Source organism: Puma concolor, chromosome B2 (assembly GCF_028749965.1).
Source record: "Puma concolor isolate L17-30 chromosome B2, mPumCon1.1.hap2, whole genome shotgun sequence".
In the NCBI taxonomy this organism is placed as follows: Eukaryota; Metazoa; Chordata; class Mammalia; order Carnivora; family Felidae; genus Puma; species Puma concolor.
In genome coordinates, this window is record NC_141671.1 from 36,422,812 (window position 1) to 36,437,864 (window position 15,053).

The 15,053-nt window shown below is 51.8% G+C and overlaps 1 protein-coding gene across 3 annotated transcripts in view; it reads left to right on the plus strand.

Moving 5' to 3' along the window:
- Positions 1-2,268: 2,268 nt before the first annotated feature.
- The window catches only part of FGD2 (FYVE, RhoGEF and PH domain containing 2), a 30,012-nt gene continuing 17,227 nt past the window's right edge, over positions 2,269-15,053 (plus strand). For all 3 annotated transcript variants that reach the window (XM_086706729.1, XM_086706727.1, XM_086706728.1), the window contains exons 1-9: positions 2,269-2,515; positions 5,744-5,975; positions 7,978-8,058; positions 8,925-9,073; positions 10,532-10,688; positions 10,903-11,041; positions 11,817-11,875; positions 12,140-12,286; positions 12,964-13,056. In XM_086706729.1, coding sequence (XP_086562855.1) covers positions 2,448-2,515; positions 5,744-5,975; positions 7,978-8,058; positions 8,925-9,073; positions 10,532-10,688; positions 10,903-11,041; positions 11,817-11,875; positions 12,140-12,286; positions 12,964-13,056 — 1,125 coding nt within the window. In that variant the 5' untranslated portion in view covers positions 2,269-2,447. The remainder of the gene's footprint in view (positions 2,516-5,743; positions 5,976-7,977; positions 8,059-8,924; positions 9,074-10,531; positions 10,689-10,902; positions 11,042-11,816; positions 11,876-12,139; positions 12,287-12,963; positions 13,057-15,053) is intronic.

The window sequence follows — 15,053 nt, forward strand, 5'->3', positions numbered from 1 at the left end:
GCGTGGGGCTCGAACTCACAGACCACGAGATCATGACCTGAGCTAAAGTTGGACACCCAACCAACTGAGCCACCCAGGCGCCCCTTTTAATGTTTATTTTTGACAGACAGAGCATGAATGGGGAGGGACAGAGAGAGAGGGAGACACAGAATCTGAAGCAGGCTCCAGGCTCCAAGCTGTCAGCACAGAGTCCGATGCGGGGCTCGAACTCACGGAACCTGAGATCATGACCTGAGCTTCAGATGCTTAACCAACTGAGCCACCCAGACGCCCCTTATTTTTTTTTTATTTTTTAATTTTAGAGAAAGTGAGCTGGGGAGAGGGGCAGAGGGAGAGAGAGAGAGAGAGAGAGAGAGAGAGAGAGAGAGAGAGAAAATCCCAAGCAGGCTCCATTCTCAGCATGGAACCCGACTCCGGACTCATTCCCACAATCCTGGGATCATGACCTGAGCTGAAATCAAGAGCTGCAGGCTCAATTGACTGAGCCATCCTGGCGCCCCAGGCGACCAATCCTTATAAGGACCTTACTTTTCTGACCTCATTTAAGCTTAATTACTTCCTAAAAGCCCTATATCCCCTATACAGACACATGCTGGGCTAAGGCTTAATAGATGAATTTTAGGGGGGGGACACAATTCAGTCTGTAGCAGATGACATTTATGAAGAATTGGCACTTTGAATGTTGACTAGGTATTTGGTTATATTGGAGAATTATTAGTAAATATCTCTCGGGGTATGATAATGCTAATATTATTATATATATATATATATATGTACATGTATATAACATATATATGTATGTATGCATATGTAGAATAATATTACCCTATGTGAGTATATAATTTATATATATAAATGTTTTATATGTATTTATATATATAAAATATATACACACACACACAACATACACACATATACGTATATAAAATCTCCTTATCTTTTAGATGCACACCAAAATATTTATGGGTACAATCATCTGACCTCTGGGATTTGTTTCAAAATGATAAGGGGTAGTGAATGTGGCCGTAGATGAAGCAGTATTAGCCATGAGTTGATGATGGTTGTTGGGTCTGGGTTATGGGTTTTGGGAATGCATTATATTTGTCTACTTTTGTATGTGTTCTAAATTCTCCATAATAAAAAGTAAACACAAAAAGCGAAGAGGGTTATCGAAGTTAGGGAGGAGCCAAAGAAATTGCTAGAAGAAATTGCTCTGAGCTAGTGAAGCAGTTGGGTGTGTGAGGCCCCAGGGGTTTACAGGTGCTGGAGCGTGAAGGTGTGCCAGTCACTTCAGATATCAAGATGATTGAGGCTCTGTCCCCACACTCCAGGACAAAGACAAGTCTTGATGGAGAGCCCTGGTTCGGGACCAGCGAGACTAGAACCCGGTGGGAGAGGCTTGGAGGGCCAGTAAGGCTTGAAGAAGGGGAATGCAGGCGATGGGCATTTGTTGTGGAAGGGCTGGGAGCCCAGATGGTAGACGAGGCATCAGGCAGAAACGACCCAGCATGCTAAGACAGGGAAGTCTGAGGAGGACACGGCAAGAACGTGATCATCCGGGTTCTCAACCAAATCTTTGCTGGAATTGTAGGCCACTCATCTTTGCTTTGGAAATCTGACTACTTTTGCGTTCTTACTGGGTGACTTTGGGCAAGTTACTTAATCTCTCTGATCCTCAGGGTTTGTTTTTTGTTTTTGTTTTTGTTTTTGTTTTCTGTACAATAGGGATAGTAATAGGACCTACCTCATAAGGCTATTGTGGGATTAAATGAGAAAATAGTTGTACAGCACTAAAAAGAGTGCCTGAGTTAGCTGTTATTATCTGAGTTTCAGGGAGAAAGCCACGCTCCCCTGGGGCAAGGAGATGGAGACAGCGGTCATTAAAAGACTGAGACCCAGTAGAGAGGTGAGAACAGCACTGTACCCCTCCCTGCTAGCCCTTAACAGGTTTGTGATCTATTTTTAATTAAAAAAAAAAAAAAAAAAAAAAAACCTGTTTCCTCACAGCAGTGAGCAGGTCAGATGCAGAAAAGAAGCTGCTGAGAAAGCCCCAAGTAAAATCCATTGGGCCTTATGAGAAAGTGTGGTTGGCCAAGCTCAGCCAAGGGCTGGCTCCAAAAACTACCTCTGGACCCCACTGCCCCCTGGGGGTGGCCTCTGGAATGGGGTCTACAGGAGTGAAAGGTCAGACCCTGGGTGGGTGGGCGGGGCCTGAGTGGGCTCCTCCCTCTAGAGGAAGCAAGGGCCTTTCCCCTTTGGGGCTGTGGCTCTGGGACCACTTCCTCCTTCTTACTCTGAAGCTGGGAGCAGGCCTCCTGAGCCCTCTGGAGCACATTCCGGGATGCCTTAGCCCATCTGTGACCCCGGGTGGGGGTGGCTGAGGGTGCCGTTGGAGGCCACCTTCTCTGCTTCAGGGGTAGTTGAGGACCACCCTGGAGGTCTGCAGAATGGAGCAAGAGAGTAAGGAGAAGCTGGCATCTGTGTCCAGTCTGGTGACTGTGTTTGAGAACAGCAGGTATGGGGTGGAGGGGGGTGGGAAGGGTCACCAGGGCGGACTGGTGGCCTCCCTTTAGCTCCTCTGCCCACCCTGGGCCCCCCTCTGCCCACTGCCAGGCCCTGGAGCACATGTTCTGCCAGTCTTCAGGCTGAGGATCAGGGCCAGGACTGCCCTGGGGCCTCACAGCAAGCAGTTCTCTCTCTGGGCCCTTCCTGGACACCTCCTCCTGTCTGGGCAGTGCCTGGGTTTATCACAGCATCAGGCAGTGTCATTGGGCACCAGGAACTGGGCAGAAGTGAGAGTGTGTGTGTATATTTTTAAATGTTTATTTACTTATTTTGAGACAGAGAGAGAGACGTGCATGCAAATGGGGTAGGGGCAGAAATAGAGAGACAGAGAGAATCCCAAGCAGGCTCTGTGCTGTGAGCACCAAGACTGACCTGGGGCTTGATCTCACGAACTGTGAGATCATGATCTGAGCCGAAACCAAGAGTCGAATGCTTATCCAACTGAGCCACCCCAAGAGTGCGTATATTGATATGTTGGGGAGAGTCCAGATGTGTGTAGTTATGAGCGAGCGAGCGTGGGCGGACCAAACAGTGTTTGGACTGCAGGACTCCACCCATTGGAAATACTAGCTAATACTTATCAAGCACTTACTCCTTATAAGTAGGACAACCATATAATTTATCATTCAACTCAGGGTACAATTAAAACTGAAAGTGGATGCCATTCAATTTTTTTGGCAGAAGGGAGAGGGCAATAGGAAAAGCTGAGCCTGTATCAGGCAAACCAAGATGTATCATCAGCCTACCTTTGGGGCATTTTTCTATGTGATTTTTGTTACTTAATTCATTTAATTATCTAACAGCCTCCTGAGAGTAGTTCTGTTTCTATTCCCATCTTATAGATGAGACAATGGGTGCACAGAGAGGCAAGGGGGCTTAAAAAGCTTTAAGTTCACGGGTAGGGGCTTCCATTTGAAGGAAAAAAAAAAAAAAAAACTGGGCCAGATGTGTGGAGGTCATTGGAGGCCCTGGCAGCGGTGGTGGTGATGGTGTGTGTGTCTGTGAGTGTGTCTGTGTGTGACATTAGTCTACTCTGCCGGCATTCCTTAAGCCCAGGACTGTGCGAGGGACTGTTGTAGGTCCCTCTGGAAATAGACTCTAAGATAGAAATTTGCTTCTGGGGATAGTTTTGGGAATAACACCTGTTGGGGCGAGGGATACAGCATAGGGAGAAGTTGAACTGTGTGCACTTGAAATAGAGGCCTCAGGCTGTCCCAAGTTGCTCTGAAGCTGAGATGTCCCTCAAGTCGTTCTAACTGAGGCAAAGGGATGGGTCTTTATACCTCCACATGGGCTAGTCATTGGATGTGGACTTGACCTGAGATGAGGCAGTTGTCTTCCAGGGAGGGCAATTCCCAGTCGGCCACCATACCACCAACAACTGGGGAGAAGAGCTCCTCAGTCCTGCAGGGGGCGTGGTTGGTACAACACAGCATCACACAGAAACTGTAGCAGACACAGGAGCCGAAAGACTGATCCCTGCTGGGATGATTTTCGTCTTTGGATGCCAAGCTCATGAAATTACTATGATGCCAAGTCATAGACAATAGATATCCTGAGTGAAGCCTAGATTCTGAGTGCTGAGGGCACTCAGAGCAGATGAAGACTTCTGTGGCCTTCTAGGTGGATGTGGCATAGATGTGGACCTAGAAGAGCAATTCAGCTTCCTGAGCCAGGGACCTTACCCTGACTCTCCCAGAGTCCTTTGCCAAGCACGTTCTGTTCAGCACCAAGGACAGCTCCAGGCACCGCCTTCCTGGACCCCCACCCCCACCCCCTGCTCCCTTCTGTGTGGGGAGAGAGCACCACCTCACTCAACATGCCAGGCATGCTCAGTGGAGATCCTCAGCAGGTGTGTGGTGCCCAGGCCACACCAGGCAAGAGGAGGCAGCCCTCAGACCAGAATGGGGTCAGAGGAGGCCTTGTCTGCAGGGTGAGAGTCACCTCTTATCATGTGAGAGGCCTTGTGCCAGCAGCCTTGGCTTTGGCTTTCTTGTGAGGTCTTCCAGCCCCCTAGCTGATCTGAAACTGAGGGGGGAAGAGGAAACAGAAGCTGGCCTGGCGCACTTGGAGGGAAATGCAAGTGCTGAAATGCAAGGGAAATGCAAAAGCTGAAACCAAATGTAGAACAGAAAGCCTGAGGCCCAGCTGTTTCCGCGGGTTGAGGAACCAGGCACTGAGGTGCCAGAGAAGGGTGGAGGAGCCCATGAGGAGCCACTGGGGACCGGGTTCCAATCCTCTCTGCCACCAGCTAGCTGAGTGACTTGGGGCAGACATGTTGACCCGCTGGACCTGTTTCTTCTCGACCCAGAAGGGGAGGGGCAGTTTAGGGATCAGATGCCTGATCTGAACTCCACCTTTGCCACCCCTTCGCTGCAAGTTACTTATGCTGCAAGTTACTCTCTGTACCTCAGTTTCCTTAGCTGCAAAGCTGGGGTAATGAAAACCTGTCTCAGAGTTTTGGAGATTCTGTACCTGTCTGGTCCTCCATTGCCCAGACTAGCTGTCTCATCGCAAGCCTTTCCATACTAAAGGGAATGAGCACAACCCAAACCGTGGGCTATAACTCAGTGAAGGTTACTAAATACTTTAGCTGGTCTGTAGACCCTGCACTCAAAGATACCCTTCAAAGGCCCATCCCGGGAGGAACAGGGAATTGCTGCCAGACTGGCTTCCCCCCACCCTCCACCCACCCACTAGAGGTGTGGAAGGCACGGCTCCCATTGCAAAGTCCCAGCTTTAGCAGTCCTGCCCTCCCTTTAGAGTGTTCCATGGCTCCCTCCTTCTCTCCTAAGATTTTAGGGCCTTTCCTGCTGCAGAGACTTAACATTAAAACAGACATGAGGTGTACAAGTGAGGGTGACCTGTGGCCACCTAAAAAACACTATATGCAGAAAGAGGGGTTCCTCCTGGCATTTTAAACAGGGAAGTATGTAGTTTCCCAGAAAACAAAACAAGTCTACGCTGACTCATTTTGAAAACTGGAGTTCCCTCCAAGAAGATGTTGGAAAGGAAGTGGATGTTTTACTTAGCAAACTCCTCCTGAGTGCCAGGCACTCAGGGGCCTCTTCACACCTGTGATGTGCACTGATCACTCCTAAATCCCTGACCAGGGAAGTGCTAGTCTTCTTCCTACTTTGCAGACAGGAAACTCTCAGATCTGTTCTGTTCATTTCAGGACTCCAGGAGCAGCAATCAAAGTCTCCAAACTGGAGGCTGAACGTCACCTCCCCGGGTACAGCCTTACCCCGTCTGCAGAACCATGGAAGGAGTCCCACGTTGGGGAGAGCCTGGGGTCTGAGCCCAGGACAGTCAGCAGGAGGTACCTGAACTCCCTGAAGAACAAGCTGTCCAGTGGAGCCTGGAGGAAATCTTGCCAGCCCGAGATCCACCCTGGGCCAGGGACGCAGGTGCCTGAGGTCTGGAGCGGATGTGGGGAGCTGGGGGACCCCTCCACGGACTTCCCTGCAAATTCTCTCCCAGCCCAAACCAGCACTTCTCCAAGCAGGGTCTTTTTTTTTTTTTTTTTTTTAAATTTTTTTTTTCAACGTTTATTTATTTTTGGGACAGAGAGAGACAGAGCATGAACGGGGGAGGGGCAGAGAGAGAGGGAGACACAGAATCGGAAACAGGCTCCAGGCTCTGAGCCATCAGCCCAGAGCCTGACGCGGGGCTCGAACCCACGGACCGCGAGATCGTGACCTGGCTGAAGTCGGACGCTTAACCGACTGCGCCACCCAGGCACCCCTCCAAGCAGGGTCTTATGTCACCAGAAATCAGTTGAAAGCTGGATTCTACTCCCTTAACAGCCTTTGATTACATGCCTACAGTTCACCCCATTGTTCCATTGTTTCACATTCCCTTCACTGTAGGAGTTTTTTAGGCAAAGACATTGAAACTCAGATGGCTTAGGGGTGCCTGGGTGGCTCAGTCAGATGAGCATCCAATTCTTGACTTTGGCTCAGGTCATGTCCCAGCGTCGTGGGATCGAGCCCTGCATTGGGCTCCAAGCTGAGCATAGTAGAGCCTGCTTAAGATTCTCTCTCTCTCTACCCCCCTCCCAACTCTCTGTCCCTAAAAGAAAAAAACAAATAGCCCCATAAAACTCAGACAGCTTAAAAACTTGTCCAAGGCCACACAGCTTGTGTGAACCTGGCATCCTTCCCTGGAGTGGCCTCAGTTTACCCACCACAAGAGGCAATAATCCCCAACTAGAGATAGAGATTAGTGCTGATCCTACCCTTAGACTGATCCTGGACAGGTCACCTCCCTTTTCTGCATTTCAGCTTCCTTGTCTGTGGAGTTCAAGGGCTAGGCTGCGTGGTACTGTGTCCCCCGGGAGCCAGACTGCCAGTGATCACACCCCAGCTCTTCTGCTTCCTGTGTGACCTTGGGCAAAGCACTGTAGCTTCTTTGTGCCTGTTTCCTCATTTATAAAATGGGAATGGCGATCACAGTAGTATGTTGCGGTTACCAGTTGCTGCGTAACAAGCACCCCAAAATGTGGTGGCCGAATACGATTTATTATTTCTCACAGTTTTGTGGATTGACCAGAACATATGGATGGTTTTTCTATTGGTCTCACTTGGGGTTTGTCTTAGTCAGGTTGGGCCGACAAAATACCACAGACTGGGTGACTTAACAGAAATATATTTCCTTGCGATTCTGGAGACCGGAAGTCCCAAACCAAGGTGCTGACAGGGTTGGTTTCTGGCAAAGCCTCTCGCCTTGGCTTATAGACGGCCATCTTCTCACTGTGTCCTCATGCACATAGTCTCCTAGTGTCTGTCCCTCCTCTTATAAGGACACCTAATCCAATTGGATTAGGACCTCACCCTTATGACTTTATTTAACCATGATTATCTCCTCAAAGGCCTTATCTCCAAATACAGTCATATTAGCAGTTATGGCTTCAACATATGGATTTAGGGAGGGGAGCACAATTCAGTCCATAAGAGGGTCTCTCACGTGGCTGCGGTCTGATGGTGGCCGGGGCTGGAATGCCCAAGATAGCTCAACTCTCAAGCCTGGTGCCTGGGCAGGGACAGTGGAAGGCTGGATTCAGCTGCGGTGCTGGCATTGCTGGGCCTTTGGCTCTCTCTATGTAGTCTCTGGGCCTCAACGTGGCCTCTCTATCAGCCAGACCTCCAGAAGTGGTGGTTCATGGCTCCCAAGAAGCTTCCAGGCCTCTTAAGCCTTAGACCCAACCTCACTCCTGCCCCATCCTTTGTTAAAGCGACCCCAGCGCCGGCCCAGATGCATTGTGGGAGGCCATGAGTGTCGGGAGGTGGGCGCTCACTGGGGCATCTTTGGAGACTACATTGGGGTCCCCAACAGAGGAGACCAAAAACTGTGTCTCTCCTTCTCCTCCTGTTCAACCGCCCCCCCCCCCCGGCCCCCCCTCCCCCACAGATGCCAGAGGAAAAGAGAATCGTCCAGGAACTACTGGAGACAGAGAAGGCCTATGTGGCACGCCTCCATCTGCTAGACCAGGTCAGTGGCCAGAATACCACCTCGTCCTGCCCTGAGCCCCAGCACCCAGGTCTCCTCACCCCGCCCCTGCTCTGCCTTCTGTACACCTCACCAGAGCTGAGAGGTAGGGTCTGGGATTTGATTCTAGGGCGTTCAGTCCCCGTTGGCCAAACTTAGGGCACAAATCAGGAAGTAGCATTAATGCCACTTGCCATTTCACCCCCAGCGCTGGGGCTGGCCTCACGTGTAGCAGAGTGCACACATCCTTCCAGTCCCCATGCCTCATCTGTCACCCCAATGCTCGACACCCTCACCGTTATTTATTTATTTATTTTTTTTACTTTTTTTACTTTTTTTAAACTTATTTTGAGAGAGAGAGAGTGCAAGGGGGGGAGGGGTAGAAAGAGGGGGGAGGAGAAAGGATCCCAGGCAGGCTCCGTGCTATCAGCACAGAGCCGGATGTGGGGCTCAAGCTCACGAACCGTGAGACCGTGACCTCAGCTGAAGTCAAGAGTCAGACGCTCGACTGACTGAGCCACCCAGGCGCCCCAGGAGCAGGATCTTTAGCGTGGCGAAGTTCAAGACCTTGACAGATGCAAGATGGACCCATCTCTGACACTCACCAGCTGCCAGCCTCTCTGACCAAGTGTGTCTGAGTCTGGAGGCCTTCATTTGCCCATCTGTAAAATGGCCAGAATACAACCCTCCCTATCTCTTCCTGAGGTTGTTTCGAGGATGATGGGAGACTGAAGAGGTGAAAGCATTCAGTAACCTAGGTGGGGGTGGGGGGGGGGCTAAAGCCCCTGGGCTGTGCTTGTCTCCCCCTGGGCTGCTGTGTGGGTGGCTCTTCTCTGCCACAGGCCCAGTGACCGCAGGGGCCGTTCCAGGTGTTCTTCCAGGAGCTGCTGAGGGAGGCCCGCAGCAGCAAGGCCTTCCCCGAGGACGTGGTGAGGCTCATCTTCTCCAACATCTCCTCCATCTACCAGTTCCACGCGCAGTTCTTCCTCCCGGAGCTGCAGTGGCGGCTGGACGACTGGTGAGGTCCCCCACGGAGCCCTGAGGCCCCCTGACCGCTGCCCCAGCCAGGTCAGGGTGCAGCCCCCGGGGCACGAGGTTTGGCCTTGCTGCGTGGCCATAGCAGTCTCCTCCTCTGGGCTCGGTCTGTGTCTGTCCTCAGAGTAAGGGGCTTGGACAGATGAGTGCTGAGGGGCTATGTGTGTGTGTGTGTTCTGGGGAAGGGGATAGATCAGGTCCTTGCTAGGCTGAGTGACTTAGGAGGCAGTGGAAATAGCCCTCGCTGACTGAGGGCTTCCTACATGCCCGGCCTTGGGCTTCACACCTATTAATGTTACTATTACTCCTCTAATTTGCAAATCAGCCCACTACGTGATCATGGTTACGCAAGAAACTGTCTTCGTTTTCAGAGGTGACCATTGTAGCGTTTGGTGATGAAACTACTCGCTGTATACATTTTGCCGAAGCAATGCCATGACGTCCGGCATGTCTTTTAAAATTCTTCAGCAGAGAGGAATGTCCGTAACTGTTAAATCCAGTGATGGATACATAGAGGTTCATTATTATGTTCTTTTTAGTTTATGGTTGCTTGAGGTTTTTTTTTTTTTTTTTTTCACAATAAAATGTTGGTTTGGGTGTGGTGTTTTTTTTTTATTTTAATTTTTTTAAATGTTTATTTTATTTTTGAGAGGGAGAGAGAGAGAGAGACCCAGAATCCGAAGCAGGCTCCAGGCTCTGAGCTGTCAGCACAGAGCCCAATGCGGGGCCCAAATCCACAAACCGCGAGATCATGATCTGAGCCAAAGTCAGACGCTTAACCTACTGAGCCACCTAGGAGCCCCTGTGGGGTTTTTTTGTTTTTAAAGACAACCCTATGCCTAGCATCATTCCCATTTTTTTCCAGTGGGAAAAGGAAGGGACAGTGAGGGTAGGTGGCCTGTCCAAGAACACACAGCTAGAGTAAATGGAACAGTTAGGAATCAAACTCAGGGAGGCCAGCTCCAGATCGCGGCCCCTCACTGCTCTGCTGTAACGGTCCCTGGGCTGACCTTCGGGCCTTACCACAGGATGACCCTGGATCCGTTCTTATCTCCTGAGCCTCAATTTCCTCATCTCTAAGATGGACCAGTGACCATCTCTTGCAGAGTTAAATGAGATGAGACATGTGGCATGTTTTGAGCAGTGCTTAGCACGTGGCCCTCGCTGCTGTCACGTCGGGGGCCTTGAGTGGTTACTGGATACGTGTTGTGGGCCCAACACTATGCTAGGTCTTTGGGGTGAAAGAGAATAGCATCTGCCCTCCAGGGCTCAAGGTCTAAGGGAGGTTGGACCGTACATGTTTGGGCGAATGCCTACACCCAGAGGTGCAGTGGAAAGACTGTTACGGGGAGTTCAGAGAGCCTGGCCTAACCTGACCCTGCCTGAAGTCAAGGGAGGAGGTCCTCAGGCTGAAGGCAGTACCTAGGTGGCCCTCTTGCAGGACAGCCACCCCCCGCATCGGCGACGTGATCCAGAAACTGGCCCCGTTCCTGAAGATGTACAGTGAGTATGTCAAGAACTTTGAGCGAGCCGCCGAGCTTCTGGCCACCTGGACTGACAAGTCTGCACCCTTCCAGGAGGTGATCACCCGCATCCAGGTGAGGTTGGGTGAGGGGCGGGACAGAGCCTGCATTGCCATCCCCCAGTGTGCACGGGCTCAGTCTCCCTGAGTGACTCTGGCCACCTCCAGGCTCAGCTGTTTGCACACGCTCCGGCATTAGTCGGCCCTGCCCACGCTCGTGGCCCTTGGGGCAGCCTGCCCCCCACCCCTGTTCTCGCCTCCACTCTTCCTCTCCCCATCTCTTCCCCAAGAGCAGCGAGGCCTCCGGCAGCCTGACTCTGCAGCACCACATGCTGGAACCTGTGCAGAGAATCCCACGCTACGAGCTGCTGCTCAAGGAATACATCCAGAAGCTGCCAGCCCAGGCCCCAGACCGGGCAGATGCTCAGAGTGAGGACACCCGTCCCCCCCAGAAATCCAGGGAGCTGGGGAGGCCTGAGCGACTCCCATTTATTTATTGAACACCTGCTAACATGCTTGGAATGACTATCAGCTATCAGGCACTTCTTAGACATTATCTCTACCATTAACCTTTTTTTGGTAGACATCAGGCCAAGAGAGATCAAGTGACTTGCCCAAGGTCACACAGCCAGAAAGGGGCAGGGGTGGCATTTTTTTTTAATTTTTTTAATGTTTTTTATTTATTTTTGAGACAGAGAGAGAAAGAGCACAAGCAGGGGTGGGGCAGAGAGAGAGAGAGCAAGACACAGAATCCAAAGCAGGCTCCAGGCTCCAAGCCACCAGCACAGAGCACAACGCGGGGCCCAAACCCACAAACCGTGAGATCATGACCTGAGCCAAAGTTGGACGCTCAACCGACTGAGCCACCCAGGCGCCCCCAGGGGTGGCATCTGAAGCTATGCCTGTATTATGCCAAAACCCATGGTCTTTCCAAAGCACCCTCTGGGTCTGGCTTGGTTTGGCCAGCAGTGAGAGTCACAGACGCCTAAGCCCTGTCTTCAGTGGCGTCCACTCTCTCCACTCTGGGTGGGAAATGGCCCCCATGATCCAAACATCTCATGTGCCAGGCTACACAGTCAAGGCTGCTCCTATGGTTACTCATGGCAGTCCCCCTAGGCCACTTTGTTAAGCCTCAAGGACTTCCTGCCTCAGCCCCCAGCCCCAGATTTTCAGGAGATAACGCTGGCCCTGCGTCCCCCTTCAGAAGCGCTCGACATGATCTTCTCAGCCGCTCAGCACTCCAACTCAGCCATCACTGAGATGGTGAGCTGCCAGCCCTCGTGGGCGGGGGTGGGCGTGGGGCCCTGTACCGCAGGCCTCTGCGGGGGCCCTGTACCTCCTTCCTGCAGCTCTCAGCCTCCCCCAGCCCACCCAGGTCTCTATCTGCTCATCCCCTGATCCTACCCCATGACACCTGGCCCTCTGCTGTCCTCCCCTTCACATCCCGTCCCTGTCCACACAAGGCAAACCTTCCAGAAGCAGGTGGGCCCTGCCCGGCTTTGGCTGAGGGTGCACCCCCTGTCCCAGGAGCGGCTACAGGACCTGTGGGAAGTGTACCAGCGCCTGGGCCTCGAGGATGACATAGTAGACCCCTCCAACACGTTGCTCCGTGAAGGCCCTGTCCTCAAGATCTCCTTTCGCCGCAGCGACCCCATGGAGCGCTACCTTTTCTTGGTAGGGGATGGTGGGGGGCCCATCCCGCATGGGGAGGGAAGTCCGGGGGCCACACTGCCCCAGGTCCTGCCTGCCTGGTGTCTACCGGCACCTCAGGAGAAACAGGGAAGAGCCCGCCTCTCTGTCCTTCCCTGATTTGGCATCCAGGTGATTTGGGACAGGTCCCTTGCTGCCTCTAGGCCTCAGGGATTTCCGACTGAGGGGTTTCCCAGACAGGCCCTGGGAAGCAACAGAGTCAGATTTTGAACCCAGACTGTTTGGCTCCCAACTCTGAGGTGTTAATCTGTGCTCTAGGGAATGCGTAGCAGGAAGGAATTAGGTTACTGTTAAGAACTGCCCAGATTTGCACTGAAGAAGCCAGGGGGTCTCCTGGAAATCTGGAAACTGGCCCTGCCCGGAGGTCTGGAGGAGGGAGCCCTCGCCACCCTGAGCCTCCATTAGAAAGTCCTTGTGAGTTTGATGCCCACAGATATGGCGGCCCTTCAGTGACAGTCCTAGGTGGATTAGGGGCCAGACCACCCCTTCATCATCACACCTGTGACTCCCGTGAGTAGCCCAGAGTGTGGCGAGAGGAGAGGGAGACACAGTGGTGCCCCGCCCACCCCCAGGGAAGCCCTGCCCTACCACCCTTCCTGCCCCGCCACTGCGCACGCGCTCACCGTTTGTGTCTCCTGCAGTTCAACAACATGCTGCTGTACTGTGTGCCCAAGGTCATCCAGGTGGGCGCCCACTTCCAGGTGAGGACCCGCATCGACGTGGCCGGGATGAAGGTGAGTGAGAGGCACCCCAACCACCGTCAGGCTTCATCCCAGAGGTGGATTGAGTATGGGGAGTAGCAGGAGGGACCACGCTGTGTTCTCAACCCAGGAACCCTAATCTGGTAGGTCCTGGGCCACCGTGGAGGTGGAAAAGTTTGGGGTTGGAGGTCTCCCCTGTGGGCTCCCGTAGGCCTGGCCCACTCTTTGGGGCAGTGCCCCCCACCCCGTCCTGGCCTCGCTCTGCTTTCCCTACCCTCTACAACAGTGCTTTGAAAACTTTAATACATGCATGAGTCCCCTGGGAGTGTTGTTAAAATGCAGGTCCGGATTTAGTAGGTCTGGGGCAGGGCCCAAGATTCAGCATCACCCCCGGGTGATGCTTCTGCTGCAGGTCCGCAGGCCAGATTTGGAGTTGTAAGGGTCTACACTGTCAGCTCAGCTGCTGGATCGTGTCATGTCCCCATCCAGAGGTGGCCACAAATGAGCGAGGAGGGCAGCCCATAACATTGCCCCATGGATTGGGCGCTGCATCATCCCATCAGATTCTCCCGGGATCCCTGCAGTGTAGGGACTGTTATTTTCCCTTGCAATTTTGATTTTTCCTTTTAAAAATCACACTTTTGTTACTTAAAAATATAGATAACACACATTCCAGGGGCCCCCGGGTGGCTCAGTTGGTTAAGTGCCGGACTCCGTGTCGGGCTCAGCCCTGGGCATGGAGCCTGCTTGAGCTTTTCTCTCTCCCTTTCCCTCTGCTCCTCCCCCCATCTCAAAAAAAAAAAGATCGTTAAAATTTTTTTTTTTAAAAAGATAATACAGGGGTATCTGGGTGGCTCACTCAGTTGAGTGTCCGATTTCAGCTCAGGTCGTGATCTCACAGCTCATGAGTTCGAGCCCCGTGTCGGGCTCTGTGCTGACAGGTCGGAGCCTGGAGCCTGCTTCAGATTCTGTGCCTCCCTCTCTCTCTGCCCCTCCCCTACTCATGCTGTCTCTTTCTCTCAACAATAAAATAAACATTAAAAAAAATTTTTTTAAAAAGATAATACATATTCCAAAATCAAATATAAAAAATATATACAGTGAAAAGTCTCCTCCCCACTCCATCCTCTAGTCCCCCTTCCTAGAGACAGTCTTTCCTTCTTTTTTTAATCTAAAAATTTTATATAAAAATGTTTTAATGTTTATTTATTGGGAGAGGGAGAGTGTGTGTGGGCACGAGTGGGGGAGGGGGAGAGAGAGGGAGAGAGAATCCTAAGCAGGCTCTATGCTGTCAGCACACAGCCTGACACGGGGCTCTATCTCTGGAACCATGAGATCATGACCCGAGCAGAAATCAAGAGTCGGACGCTTAACCGACTGAGCCGCCCAGGCGCCCCTAGATAGCCTTTGCTTCTTATGAGGCCTCCCAGAGGCAGTTGTTACCTACACAAACTAATAACATGTTTATTACTGCTTTTTCACTTTTGTTTCGCATAACCAGTGAAACTGTTTTTCGTAGACACCGTCCTGCACTTCGCTTTTTTTTTTTTTTTTTTTTTAACATTTGTTCATTTTTAAGAGACAGAGAGAACGGAGCATGAGCAGGGGAGGGGTAGGGGCAGAGAGAGAGGGAGACAGAATCCAAAGCAGACTCCGGGCTCTGAGCTGTCGGCACAGAGCCCGACGCGGGGCTCGAACTCACTGACCGAGAGATCGTGACCTGAGCCGAAGTCGGACGCCCAACCGACTGAGCCACCCAGGCGTCCCCTGCACTTTGCTTTTTTAACTAACTGCTAACTCTGGTGATTGCTGCACGTGAGTTAAGATACCAGCTTCCTCACCCTCCGTGTAGCCACAGAGTATCCCAGTGTGTGGAAAGTACTGGAATTTGTTGGTTCAGCCAACCCACCGCTGAGGGACCTTTAGATCGTTTTCGGTGAATCCCTACCAATGAATTAACTACGTAAGAGACTGCGTGTGAGTATATCTGTAGTTAATCCCATTTAAAAAAAATTAAAGAATAAACCATG